Source organism: Alosa pseudoharengus, unplaced genomic scaffold (genome assembly GCF_046254945.1).
Source record: "Alosa pseudoharengus isolate Yale_2024_CS ecotype anadromous, Long Island Sound unplaced genomic scaffold, YU_APseudo_1.1 YU_APseudo_1.1_scf_10, whole genome shotgun sequence".
Taxonomy (NCBI): domain Eukaryota; kingdom Metazoa; phylum Chordata; class Actinopteri; order Clupeiformes; family Clupeidae; genus Alosa; species Alosa pseudoharengus.
In genome coordinates this window covers 24,538,135-24,552,039 of record NW_027468565.1, presented here as the reverse complement: position 1 = coordinate 24,552,039, position 13,905 = coordinate 24,538,135, and the positions used below count along the sequence as shown (strand labels likewise).

Below are 13,905 nucleotides of genomic sequence, written 5' to 3'. Positions count from 1 at the left end.
CAGGACACACCAGCAGAGCAACAGGACATCGGACACGTCAGTCTCGGCCTGGGCTCTGGTCATTTTGTTTATCTTTCCTGTTTTTGTTTGTGTTAGCTCTCTGTCTGCCGGTGTTTACCTGTCTGTTGTCATGTGTTCCTGTGTGGATGAGCGAGTACAAAGGAAAGTAAATGCTCCCACACACTGCATGTTTGTGTGTGTTGCTTATAACACTGTCACACACACTACACATTTCAAACTAAATGACAAATCGGATTTTTTCGTCAGGTCAAAGGTCAAAACCACACAGCTCCTGCTTGGCAATAGTCAGCACCAATCAGAGGCTGCACGCATCACTTCACATTTTTACGATGTCATCACATAGATGTCTCAATAAACACATTTTGGAGTTTTTTTAAAAATACAAAATGCACACCAATAAAGCATTTTGAATATCTGGGTCATGTTCCCATTTTGGTTTCGCTCTGAGCTGTTTCCCATAGCCCCCCCCTCCTCTCTAGCTGTGGTTAAAACACAGAAGCCTGTGCGGAGGCGACTGCTTGAGGTCATCACAGTTTGGGTTTCAAAAAAGAGGTCATACAGGTTGGGGGTGCAGGGTACACCACAGAGCACGCGCAAATGGGGTCAGTGTAGTATGCTTATGGGACGGGGTGATGGTTTAAATAGTCACCAAATGTTCCACAACAATGCAAAATGTTGTTGAGCTTCAATAGCCTACATACACAGCTAGTCTTTCACAAGAAAATAACAAACTTATTCACTTCCATTCAGTCCATTCCATCCATGTTGACCCTCTGCCATAAAATAAAGGCAAACAAATAAATGTACATAGTTTGCTTTAAACATGACGTTTGACTTTTGACAATTGCAAAACATTGCAAGCTGAGGACCTGTCACCGTCTGTTGGGCCCCCTGTCATTTGTTCCCTGTGTGACTGGGTATGTGTGTGACCTCTCCCTCTATTGTCTTGAAATATGGCAATCAGTTCTAAGTGCACTATATTTTTTTCCTCCGTCTTCCCTTACACCGCACTTTCCTAATAACTTAAGTTCTCTCGCGTCACTGACAGTATCAATGCATAAATAAACACCGGGAAAAACAGTGTTCAGTCCACCAAGTCATAAGCTATCGGCGCTGCGCAGCACCAGTTGTGATATTTATCTTACGGAGTGTAATCGTAGGTAATGTCATGTATGAAAACTAGTATTGTTAGGCAATACTATAAGTGCAAGTCCAGGGCAGCTGAGGTGTGGCGATGTCATCATCTATACGCAAGCAGGATGTGCGGTTTCGCTGTCTAAACGAATTCAAACGGGCTACGGTTTCAGATTTTTCCACTCTGGGACCAGGTTTCAAAAAAGTGCGGTTTCGGGCAGTGCGTTTACAGGATTCGTTTGGACGCTCGGCCAAGACGAAGCAAAACCTCTGCGTTTAACCTAAAAAGCGTCTCCGTGTGGACAGGCCCTAAGATGAGTGCGCCATTTACTAAAATAAGTGCATGATTTAGGGCTAGTCCACACGTACGAAACCGATCTTTTTTTCCTCCGTCTTCCCTGAAACCGCATCAAGAATATTTGCGTCCAAACGGATCCATCTCAACACGACTCAACACGTTACTTCATGCCCCAGGCCTATAGGTGGCACTGTTTCTTTACAGAAATTGACCAAAATTTGCGCTTTACAAACAGACAGAATAGGCTAGATAGATAGATAGATAGGCTACGACCAAATGGCTAGTGCAAGGAAACCAGAATTGTTTGTGTGGACTGATGGTGAACTGTCAACTGTAGTCAACTGTAAAACTAATAAACTTTATTTTACGGTTTGTGAAGGGTGCAGTCCCGTCCTTTATTTGGCTAATGCAGGTAGGCCTACTAATCACCTTTACTTTCTTTGGTTGTAGGATAGTCCGTGATTCACATTAGATTTACCGCAATTAGGCTACTAAACACAAGGCTTACCCAAGTTCTAGGCTATTCTGTCGCCACATTTATTCTATTGCTATAAAACCCTCGTTAGTAACAGTCAATACTTTTGTCTGCATCAAATCGCGCATTCGCATTCAGCTTAACGTGAGTTCTAGCGTCTTTGTATGCTTATATCTGATTTCACTCGACTGTGAATGCATGTATATATGTTGTAAGACATGTAAAATAAATGAATGACACTGGCACTACGCACAAATTAATGTAGCCTAAACTTACACCGCACTTTCCTAATAACTTAAGTTCTCTCGCGTCACTGACAGTAGCTAGAATGCATAAAAAAACACCGGGAAAAACAGTGTCGGCGCTGCGCAGCACCAGTTGTGATATTTATCTTACGGAGTGTAATCGTAGGTAATGTCATGTATGAAAACTAGTATTGTTAGGCAATACTATAAGTGCAAGTCCAGGGCAGCTGAGGTGTGGCAATGACATCATCGATACGCAAGCAGGATGTGCGGTTTCGCTGTCTAAACGAATTCAAACGGGCTACGGTTTCAGATTTCTCCACTCTGGGACCAGGTTTCAGAAAGGTGCGGTTTTGGGCAGTGCGTTTACAGGATTCGTTTGGACCAGGGGCGGAGCTACGTGGTGGCCAGGGGGGGCCACGGCCACCACTGGTCAAAGATTGGCCACCCTGCTGGCCCCCCCAGCTCCGTTCAGTGAAAAGTAAAAAAGAAAAAATAATTGCTGCCGTTTTCGACGGCACTTTGCCAACACTTTGCAAAGCAGGGACTGAACCAATTACTGCACTCTATCTATGACCATTAGCCCACGGTTGTGATCAAATCGTGAGTAGGCTAGGCCTAGTGCAGCAGCAGCAGCAGCGGGACAATTCAAGTCATCTGTTAAAAACACTTGACAGTAGACTACTACTTAACCTCAGTAACAACAGGTGAGTTGATGATGAGTTGGAACATTAATGCTAATAAGATTAGAATGTGTCACAAATCATAGCCAAGTGAGCTGCGTTGGGCTGTCCTTAGGTAGGCTCTGACATTGACGTGTGGGGCTGATCAGAAATAATCGGATGCCCGCGGTAACGCTGTTACAAAAATATTTCGATAAAATTCGGGTGAAATGCAAGCATATTAGGCACATATCATGGCTCCAATAAAAGTAGGTTAATAGGGCCTAGGCTAGGCTACTTTATAAAAAACATAATTTGCTGACTGCGTGTGGTTCTTGCCATAGCTGGTCAGGCAGAGGCTGCTTTGCCTGAGTTCTTTGTTACATTGCTAGCAATTCTTGCCTGTGCGATCAAGTATGAAAAAAAAAATCATGAAATTAAATCAAATTGATTCATATTTATAGTTTACCTGCGCACCCATTACTCTCGTTTGAATTACTCGCGAACCCGTGATCGCATCGATATGGCAAGCATATCAGAAGAAAGAGGAGACACAGGGCTATCTATTGGTACCAAGTATATCGATGCTTCTGGGCTATAAAAACAGACAACGTAACTGCAAAATAACATCATGTACAAAAACCAACTCTCGTTTGAATTAGGCCCTACTCACGAACCCGTGATCGGATAGATATGCCACGCATGTCAGATGAAAGAGGAGATACAGAGCTATCATTTGATACCAAGTACATCCTTCTGGGCTATAAAACAGACGAAATGACATCAAAATAATACCTTCATATAGCTCCACTTACCCCACGTTTTTGTGTGTTGTAGTGGCAAGGCATGTTCATAATCCAACGCTATCATGTGTTTCTCTATGGCAAAGTATGTTCATAATGCGGTTTTGAGATCCCAGCAAATTCCTGCATGGCATCCAATTCGAGACTCACATTGCATCCCAATTTATTCGACAAAGAAACACCTTTTTGCCTTCACTTTGTTCATGACAATGCAGTAAACAGTTGTTTTAGAATCATTATTAGTGTACACACAGAACACGCAAACTCGGGTTCAGTCAGGTCAGATCAGTTCGTGTCACAGATATGGAGCGCAGAAAGGGCATTTTTCATTACTAAATAAAAAAATGGCATTTATTTCTGTAAGGCGCACACCACATGTCTGTAAATTGCTCAGCCCCAAAGCCCCCCTCCACCATGGTTCTTATATTGCCAGATTCAGGACAGTCTGTCCTACACATACATGAAAGTCATGTCCAGCTGACAGAGATACATTTCAAAATAAGAATGGTATAATACGCTTTTTGTCTTTGTATTATTTAAAAATCAAAATTAAATCAATGCAAGTATTAATATGAATTGGTGGCAGATCTGGGTAGCCTAGACTGTTCCGAAAAAAATATAGCATGTGTAAATGGCACTTACAATGCCAGGATAAATGCTTATAACTAAAGGTAGTGGAAAAGCCCTTAAAACAGTCTAGGGTTCTAAGGGTTAATTTCTTAATTCAGAGCCATGTTACTTACAGCCAAGTACTTAGAGTGGATATCAGAAAGAAATATAGTTTGGCCATCAGTATAAGATTAAATATCTGAATACAATATTTGTAGTATTTATTATTGTTCTTTAACATCATTTGAATAAGACTGATTAAGTAAGGTGCATTGTCATAATGTACTTTTTATAGCATTGGCTTATGGAAAATAATTTGGAGTGGACAACAAACTGACCTGTGTATCAGTGTTGGCTTTACACAATTTATTGCCATTATTGAAATAGGCTATCCTAATCTTCAAAACTTTTTGAGTAGTTTTTAAATAGTAGTTTTGATTCCCAAGTGCCACCCCAATAAAAAGTCTGGACCCAGCTGGCCCCCCCTATAAAATAATCCTGGCTACGCCCCTGGTTTGGACGCTCAGCCAAGACGAAGCAAAACCTCTGCGTTTAACCTAAAAAGCGTCTCCGTGTGGACGGGCCCTTAGTAAAACGTGCGCACTATGTAGCAAAAGGTGCGGACATGGACGGATTATCAGCCAGTGGGCCCCTAAGCACAGATGTGAAAAGGGCCCCCCTGGCCACTTCAAAAGGTTGGTAACTCAGCTTGGTTAGGGTGGCCTGGGGGCATGCTCCCCAGAAGAAATTTGAAAAAAATAACCCCTTAAATAACAACTTCTGGTGAGGTTTTTTGAAAAGAAGCATTGAGACCTTGAATTTGTCATTGTAATCTTGTTTTTGTTTATTTTTCAGGACAGTCTGGGATTTGTACCCATCTGGGAAAGTATAATGTGATACTTGCATAGCCTATGTCTCTTATGTCAGCCTTTATCAAGGGGAAACCATTTGTGTTTTTATGTCACCAGTAACTTTTCATATTTAGGTGGGATAGATTGGAATCTTGAAGTATAATAATCTTGACGGTGGGATATTCTATGGCTCACCAATTTACGAGAAGTATATGTAGGTTACTGAGTGAGACAAATATCTTATTTATTAGGATAATTACTTTATTCACTTGAGTAGCCTATTGTCACTGAACCATTGGACCAAGAATGTGCATGCGAGACCAACTTTTGATTTTTTTTTTATAAGAACAGCAAGTTCATTATTTTGGGTTGCTATTACATTATGGTGGTTGGCAGCTCATTGTCTGCAGCAGTCCTTTATCTTTAGAATTTTTTTTTATGTGTAGCATACTCGCTCAAATGTATAACACTCATTGATAATAAGCTAATTTTCATTCATTGTTGACATTGTTTCATTCATTGTTTGAGCCATGGAGGCTCAGACGGATGTCCCGGTGTTACATGGCAACTGGCTCCCGTGTTAACTGGCTGCGTTAATGAAGTTTCATGATTGATGACGAGTCTTTGACAGATGTGGCCGCTTGCAGATTTGTCACTTTCTGATATACTAGAGACGCACACAAATATGCATGACATGTTTAAAAGTCAAAATTGTATGTAGTACTACATGCACTGGACCATGAATATGCCACCCAAAAAACAAACACCTAAATAGCATAAATTAACTTCACGTGGGTATCGAACCACGAATAAATTGACCTGTTTGCTTGGTAATCAGACGTCTATCAACTTGCGCCACGAGCCAGCTGACGGCACTCACGGAAATTGACTTCAGTTGTATGATTAAAAGAAGTCAGCTAACGTTATGATAATTGTAACAAGTTAACATAGCTGTTCATGTTATCTGGCTATCATGTTATCATGCTACCGTTTCCCAAGCCATTTAGTAGGCCTTCAAAGTATCATGGTTAAGTTTTACAAACGTTTCAGGTTAGGCTGTGCCCGCCCCTACCTGAAGTGTCAAATAAAAATGTGTATCCTTGTGTTGTGTATCCTTTTGTCCAGCCTATTCTTTTAAGAATTCAGTTCATGAAACACAGGCATTGAAACCCACACTGCAATGGGCAGGAGAAGTCTATAACGTGTCCATATTTTACACAAAATTTGCGCACAGGTAGAGTCAAAACTCTTATGCTTATAGGCTATTAACGTTAATGTTGCTGACATGTAAACAGGTTTGATATTGTATTGATATTTTGAAATATTTTGCTTCTCCTGTGGCGCAACAGGTTAATGCTTATATAGCCTATTGCTTTTTCACGCAGTCGACATGGGTTCAATCCTCCCCATTACACGATTTATTATTATTTCTTTATTTTTAGACCAGCAACGCTTCCTCAATTTAGGCTACAGATACTAGGTGGCCACAGAGAGCCTGACCAACAGTCAGTGAAATGTTTGAAAACTTAGCATGATACTTTGAAGACCTACTGGCTTGGGCAACTGCTGTAGCAAGACAACACCATCAGCAATGCATGTTAACTTGCTACAATCATCAGCTGACTTCTTCAAATTGTATAGACGTAGTCAAATACATTTCTCTATGGCTTATCAGCTGGTTCGTGGCACAAGTACGTAGATAAATGGTTATCATGTAGCCTAAGTGGTTTCATTTAGGAAGCAGGTTCGATACCCACGAGTTATTATAAGGCTATTTGTATTTATGTTTTTGGTGGCATATTCATGGTCCAGTGTCTGTAGCGTACTACACAAAATTTTGACATTTAAATATGTCATGCATATTTGTATTGACCTCTCCAGAATAAGTCCCGCCTCTGTAACTTCCGTATCCATCCAACTTCCGGGCGTGGATTGTCTATGAGAAATAACATGGCGTTTCGAAATATCATAGAGGTAAAACATCTGTAGGTAGCGAAGTTGAAAAAGCTGGTGGGCAGATTGGCCTATACACTTCTGCCATATAGTTTCCACTGGATTTTTTGATTGTCGCAATCAAAAAATCCAGTGGAAACTAGATCGCAGAAGTGTGTAGGCCAATCTGCCCAGCAGCTTTTTCTACTTTGTCACCTATAGAGTTTGACAGGTACGACCTTTCAAAACGCCATGTTATTTCCCATAGACAATCCACGCCCGGAAGTTGGATGGATACGGAAGTTAGGAGGCGGGATATATTCTGGAGAGGTCTATTCGTCTCCAGTTTCCATCAGAAAGTGACAAATCTGCAAGCGGCCACATCCGTCAAAGAAACGTCATCACTCGTGAAACGTCACCAACGCAGCCAGTTAACATGGGTACCAGTTGCCATGTAACACCGGCGCTAAAAAGCACAAACGAGTGCGAAAGTTGCAGCCGTGACGACAGGGAAAGTGCAGGTAGCCACGAGAGTGATTTGTCGTATAAAATGAACGTTGCTGATGTCTGGGTTAAGCCTACACAAAGCTACAACGACACAATCATTATGTTTTCTTAATGATCGACAGTTTAGTTTACAAGTGTTCGTAGAAAAGCCTGATTTACACACATTGTTAAAGTGCCATAAGTAGCCTAGGCTGGTTTACCAAATGACAGACAGTTGAATTTCTGAATAAAAATAATTTTGGTGCAGTTTTGAAATCTTAAACGTGTAACCCCATACAAGCGCACATGCATAATGTGTTTGCAGGGAGGGGATGTCCTATTTTGGAATTTTACCCGGATACAACGAATACTATTTTTTGATTGGATGTCGGTGGCTATTTTTTTTTTATTTGTTGATTTGGCTGGTATGGTGCGCTAGCTCTGAATCCTGCGAGAAATCCCCTCGTATCCCTGCGCCTCCTCTAATAATTATGCAGATACCTTGACATCCCTAGTAATATTTCGGCGTGAGAAATGCAAGGTATGGCTTGTAAGCGTGTGAAATTGTTGAACTGCGTGTGACTTGAGAACCCTGAGTAGGCCTACTGATTGGATTTTGGTTGCTTTAGTGTCAAGAATGATAAAGAAATGTAAGTAAGCCATGTAGCCTAGTCTTTGTCTGCTGACAAGGCAAAACGAAGTAATAGAAACTCACAACATGTCTGTCTCTGAAACTAACAGCAACATGCTTGACTCTGAATGACAGAATGGCTTTTTGGCCAAAACCCTAATGATCCAACGTTGTCGCTGTCAGAACCCTGTCCTCAATACAACACAACACACTGCAGAGAGATGGTAAACTGTTTCATAGTTTGTGTCAAACACTAGGGTGGTAACATTGTTGGAGTTTAATCATAAACACTGACCGAAGAACAACGAAAGGACGGTCTGGTTCCGGGAGGAGGGCAGCCCCGATGGGCCTCGCATGGCAGCATTGCTAACCCGGCGCGCGTTGGGCAGCCGAGGCTCTCCGCGCACCTGATAGACCCCGTCCGAGTACCGCGCGGGGAGCAGGCGCGTCAGCGACTCACCTGCGAATGTAACACATAACAGCGCGAAGCGACACAATCATTGCACAGGAAGGCGTAAAATAAAACAAAATAACAAGAAGAAAGAGAAGGAATGAATGGACCAGCTTACCTGCTGCTCCACGACTATGATAAGCTAAGTTATTGTACCAGCCGTCATAACGTTGGATTTCCCAGGCAACATTGGACTCTGATTCTAAATGTAATAGTAGGACATATTACTCACACAAGATATAACTGTGATTGGACACATATTTTAGAAAATGCTCTTGTAAATAGAGTTTCATGGGCAATCTACCTATTTAGTAGTTTTCAAGTTATTAGTTAGTTTCATTTTAATATATTTTTTTAATTTAATTCGAAATATATTCGAATGAAATTATATCCACTTACTGGAACTAATAGCAGTCACAGTCAAAAGGACCACAACGCTGCAGATCTTGCTGCTTAAATCCATGATTGCGGGGAGCATCCAAGTGCAACTTGTCACAAGGGTCTCTGAGGACACTTGAGTGAACAAGAGAGAGAGAGAGAAAGAGAGAGAGAGCGCACGGCACGGAGAGAAAGTCGCGTTCATTCAAAGTAGGCTAATATGCTGTAGCCTAGGCTACGGAAAAAAAATCGGCAGTGGTATTCTTTTGACAGCGCATTTGAAATTAAGTAAAAATACAGATCTATGCTCGCTGCCTAACTCTGCTCACAGTTCAGTAAATTCGGAAAAAATCGATTTATGTAGCAGCACTGTAATTCAAGTGAAGAGTTGGTAAAACTTACCTCGACGTAAGACGACCCAGTACGACGAGTAGGCTAAATGGACAAAGAGTGAGCGCGATGTTGGGTAGTAGGTAACTTGTTTGTCTAAGCAGGTGTGGGATTAAATGAGAATTTGAGTTCCCTTGGAAGGATGGGCAGAGCTGGTGAACACCTCTACCGAGAAATGCCAATCAACAAAGGTGCGGGCTGGAATATGAGGACGAGCGATGATATAAAAGCTGCATCGCTGAGCACTTTACTTCACATCAGCCGGGATACTTTTCAGGATTGATATTTCTTCACACAACTGTGACATATAGGTAGGTACATTTGGCCAATGCGTATTTTCACATAAACTGCTCAAATGTATCCTAACATTTTATAGCCTGCATTCTACAATTTGAAATTCTTGGTATACAGGCTACATAGAGCTATGTTCATACTGTAGTAACCTATTAGCATTTAAAGAAAATAATTTGTGTGCGTTTTCGAGTTTGTGGCATATTTAATCAGTTCTGCAGTGAAGTCAGGTGTAAGTGGACTGCATCTGCTGGTGAATGGTGGGGTTGGTCTCCCATTCCCGGGTGAGACGGGAGTCTTATCCCCGGGATCTCGGAGTAATTGAGAACCTCCACTAACTGCCCTCACTGTAATGCCGCCTTCTCACAGGATCTCCGAAGATGACTTTCTACGATGGCATTTACCCATTCTACCCGCTACAAAGGACCTCTTTCATCTTTAGCACCAACCTGTTGACAATCATTCTGGTCTTCTTAGTCCTCGCGGCTTCTTTCCTTCTTATTCTTCCAGGAATCCGCGGGAAATCGGTGAGTGAGATCAAACACTGCATTTTTATTGCATTTTGTCGCATCAATTTTACGCGCTCAAATCTTACGGCTACTTCTTATTTGTAGGCCTACTCGTACAGTTATTGTTGAGATGTACTGGCTCCAACTGTCTTCTGTCTTTTTTTAAAATTACTTTAGAGGTTTTTCTGGATGTTCCGGATACTCATTAGTCTCTTTATCGGAGTTGTAATAGTCGGTGAGTTATCCTACCTTATCTCTGCAGCACAGGTGTTTTAGATATAAGTAGCTTATGCTGTGTGACTGTCACGCGCCTTATCAGAGTTTGTCCTGTTTTAAAGCGCTAAACTTCACGGCAGATTGGGCACAGGCCAGCTTGAAAGCCAACAGCACGTACAAGTCTTTCAGCATCGCGGTGGTCGATGCAGACGTGGGCCTTCACGTCGGCCTGTACGGAATCAACATTACACTGCGAGGTGAGACAACACTCTTCAGAGATGTCTTGAAGTAGGTTTGAGGCATGCCCACAGTTTGTCTAACTCAGTTGTACGGGTGAATTTACTCAGTAGGCCTACTGCAGTGCAAGGATGGGATCACGTTAAGCACTGATGAGTTCAGCTTGCATTGTGTATGACCACTGTGGAGTATCTGATCTTCTAAATGCGACTCCATATGTTATGTGTGTATTGTCCTTGTCTCCTCCAGGAAACCCAGTCAATCAGCTGAATGAGACTATTGACTACAATGAAGAGTTCAGGTGGACAGGCCAACTGGATGAACAGTACGCTGAGGCGCTGGACAGAGGTCTCCCCAACCCTATCCTGTACATCGCAGAGAAGTTCACACGCAACAGTGCTTGCGGTCTCATCTACCAGTACAGATACTCAGGCCGCTACGCTTCAGCCACTCTATGGTGAGGACAAGGAGCACCTCACTGGGCAGCATCAGTACAGGAGTGGAACTGACCGGTCCAGAATTTGAATAAAAAGATGTATGACTCAGAGCCATATAGATAGACTCTGGCGTGACTGTAGACTACTGTAGCATTCTAGAGACCTAAATAGTGTTCCTTTCTCTCTTCTCTGGTGCAGGACGGCGTTCTGCTGCTGGCTGCTAGCCAACATCCTCTTCTCGATGCCGGTCATCCTCTACGCAGGCTACATGATGCTGGCCACCGCCGCCTTTATCTTCTTCTCGATGGCCTCCTTCTCTACCATCTACAACCTGCCCCAGTGCGCCTTCACCATTGGTGACGCCACCTTCACCACCGCTTACAGCCACTCCTTCTGGCTGGCGCTGGCCACAGGTGAATACACACATGCACCCAGCCCTTTAGCTCAGTTCACATACACACACACACACACACACAGATGGACCAACACAACACACACCCAGTCCTTTAGCTCAGTTCACACACACACAGATGGACCAACACAATACACACACACACAGGTCAGAGTGGTCAACTGTGTTGTGTGCAGGTCCAGGTGCTCATCCTCAGGTGTGTCTTCTCAGGTGTGTTGTGTACGCTGATCGGAGTGCTGGTGGTACTGTTGGACTTGCTCGTTCCGGATCGGGTCAGAGAGGTGTTCAGCGTGGGCGGAGATGACGACGAAGACGACCAACACAGCGACTTTCCTCACGGATATTTCAACTCCAGCTTCCTGGAGAGAGTGACCATCGAGGGAGGCATGAAGAAAGGGGTCACACTGGACCCTCTGACCATCTCACACTTAGTGGTACGAGCTGGACACACAAGCACAGTTCAGATTAAAGTGCGTCTTTGCAATACAAGGAAACAGTATTATGCGTCTGATGAAAACATATTGAAATGTGAATAAGAATAAGTGGGAATAAGAATAAGTGTGAATAAGACGAGTATTGTAATGTGAATAAGAATAAGTGTGAATAAGACGAGTATTGTAATGTGGAAAAGAATAAGTGTGAATAAGACGAGTATTGAAATGTGAATAAGAATAAGTGTGAATAAGACGAGTATTGTAATGTGAATAAGAATAAGTGTGAATAAGACGAGTATTGAAAGGTGAATAAGAATAAGTGGGAATAAGACGAGTATTGAAAGGTGAATAAGAATAAGTGGGAATAAGACGAGTATTATCAGCCCATTCACTGAGTAACACTTTAATGAAACACAACATTCATTTAGCTCTTTTTTCTGTTTATTCTTTCAGGAGAGACTCTAACAGAACCCGCTGCTCCACGGCGTTGTTCCTGCTACTTGATCAGATCCCGGCCCCCCCCCCCACACACGTGTGAAAGCGACGGTCCTCCCTGTCCCACACGCCTGTGTTCTGAGCCTGATGTAAATATGAATGTATGTACAGAATGTATCGTTATGTTATATTATGTATATTATATTATGTATATTATTTTATTATGTTATATTATATTATCCTGCATGTAGGTCAGTAAAATAGAGAATCTTCAGGTTACTGTTGATCTGTGACACGAGTGATGTGTGTGTTCTGTCTCACACACACACACACACACAAGTGATATGTGTTCAGCAGGGCTGGACTGGGACAAACGATGGGCCCTGGCATATTTGGGCCGAGATGCCCTCCAATTGGAGCACTGAAAGTGGACAAGTGTTGGCATTTGAGCATATAATCTCCATATTGAAGTATAATAAATACAATTCAAAGTATAATTTCAAATTATTCAATTCATTTAAACTAAGTTATACAATGATCAGTTGATAGCAACACCTCTACACGGTATGTGTAAAGAGCTAAGTTATTTGATTTGACTTCAATCCCCACACACATGACGTTTCGAGCCCTTCGGCTAAGCGCTCGAAACGTCATGTGTGTGGGGATTGAAGCCAAGTAAAATAAACAGAGAGCAAGTGTGTGGACCTTCTCTGTTACTGGATCTTGGACTTTTGGCTCCTGCACCTTAATTTGGATGTGCACACGTTCCCAAACTAAAGAGCTAAGTTACCCATAGATTGTGGTTGGTCTAACCGTAATCTATATAATATTTCCACACATTGCTGGAATTAAATGTTTCCTTCTTCCTGTATACTATCTACATTGGTGGAATTAAACGTTTCCTGTTTCCTGTAAACTACCTACATTGCTGGAATTAAAATTGAAAATTGTTTCCTGTATACTACCTACTTTTGAGTACAGTAGAGCATAGCTACATGAACTCATTTAACTTCACAAGCTTTGGCTTTTGCATATGAGTTCACGTTTTCAGCCCATCTTTATGTTGACTGACCATTGACTTTGGGTCATTGGCTGGAAACCGAGCAATCTGACCGACAATCAACATTGCTTTGATCTGGGTTAGCAAATCATTAACAAACTTATACTGCTGTACTTTTTATTGTGATCTCAGCGTTTCTCTTTATGTTATTACCATTATATTACCGAAATGTATTAGTCATCGTTATCATCACTGTCATCATGGCATGTGGCACAGACCTGCTCCATTCATGTGAGTTTTTGTAAATCATAAAGTTACAGAGCAGCCTTAACTACATTCTCCTCCAGCTGCTCACTGTCCCTCTGCTCTAGTAGGCTTATAGCCTACCTCCTTCTTCAACTTCAACTTGTTGCTGACATAGGCTACTTGCAATATCAGGTACTGCTGAGGCTACTACACTGGTGTTATTTTTGCCACCGGCCGCAATTTCTACTTGGTTTATCGATTTTGTGCTCACAGAATTTTGGCACTAAGCGTGGGGCCCGACAAGAGCCTGTATTGGATCAGC

At 42.3% G+C, this 13,905-nt stretch overlaps 3 protein-coding genes across 3 annotated transcripts in view; 1 reads left to right on the top strand and 2 right to left on the bottom strand.

Moving 5' to 3' along the window:
- Nucleotides 1-9,457, bottom strand: part of duox (dual oxidase) — a 33,236-nt gene extending 23,779 nt beyond the window's left edge. Inside the window, exons 1-4 of the mRNA XM_076268307.1 lie at nt 9,379-9,457; nt 8,998-9,111; nt 8,717-8,800; nt 8,443-8,607 (exon numbers count right to left, since the gene is read on the bottom strand). Coding sequence (XP_076124422.1) covers nt 8,443-8,607; nt 8,717-8,800; nt 8,998-9,076 — 328 coding nt within the window. The 5' untranslated portion in view covers nt 9,077-9,111; nt 9,379-9,457. The remainder of the gene's footprint in view (nt 1-8,442; nt 8,608-8,716; nt 8,801-8,997; nt 9,112-9,378) is intronic.
- Nucleotides 9,458-9,587: 130 nt separating this feature from the next.
- Nucleotides 9,588-12,645, top strand: duox2 (dual oxidase 2). Its single transcript, XM_076268438.1, has 8 exons — nt 9,588-9,677; nt 10,027-10,184; nt 10,344-10,401; nt 10,505-10,639; nt 10,869-11,076; nt 11,255-11,469; nt 11,679-11,902; nt 12,356-12,645. Exons 2-8 carry the CDS (start codon nt 10,038-10,040, stop codon nt 12,365-12,367), a joined length of 999 nt encoding a protein of 332 aa, XP_076124553.1. The 5' UTR covers nt 9,588-9,677; nt 10,027-10,037; the 3' UTR covers nt 12,368-12,645.
- A 22-nt stretch (nt 12,646-12,667) lies between these two features.
- apba2a (amyloid beta (A4) precursor protein-binding, family A, member 2a) overlaps nt 12,668-13,905 on the bottom strand; it is a 19,616-nt gene continuing 18,378 nt past the window's right edge. Inside the window, exon 12 of the mRNA XM_076298838.1 lies at nt 12,668-13,905. This exon is cut by the window's right edge and continues 1,280 nt beyond it. The gene's annotated coding sequence lies outside the window, so the exon portion shown is untranslated.

Coding starts and splice junctions, on each gene's coding strand:
- duox2 (XM_076268438.1), top strand. CDS start 10,038: ATGACTTTCTACGATGGCATTTACCCATTCTACCCGCTACAAAGGACC. Junction 10,185..10,343: donor CAGGAATCCGCGGGAAATCG/GTGAGTGAGATC, acceptor AAATTACTTTAG/AGGTTTTTCTGGATGTTCCG. Junction 11,077..11,254: donor TACGCTTCAGCCACTCTATG/GTGAGGACAAGG, acceptor TCTCTGGTGCAG/GACGGCGTTCTGCTGCTGGC.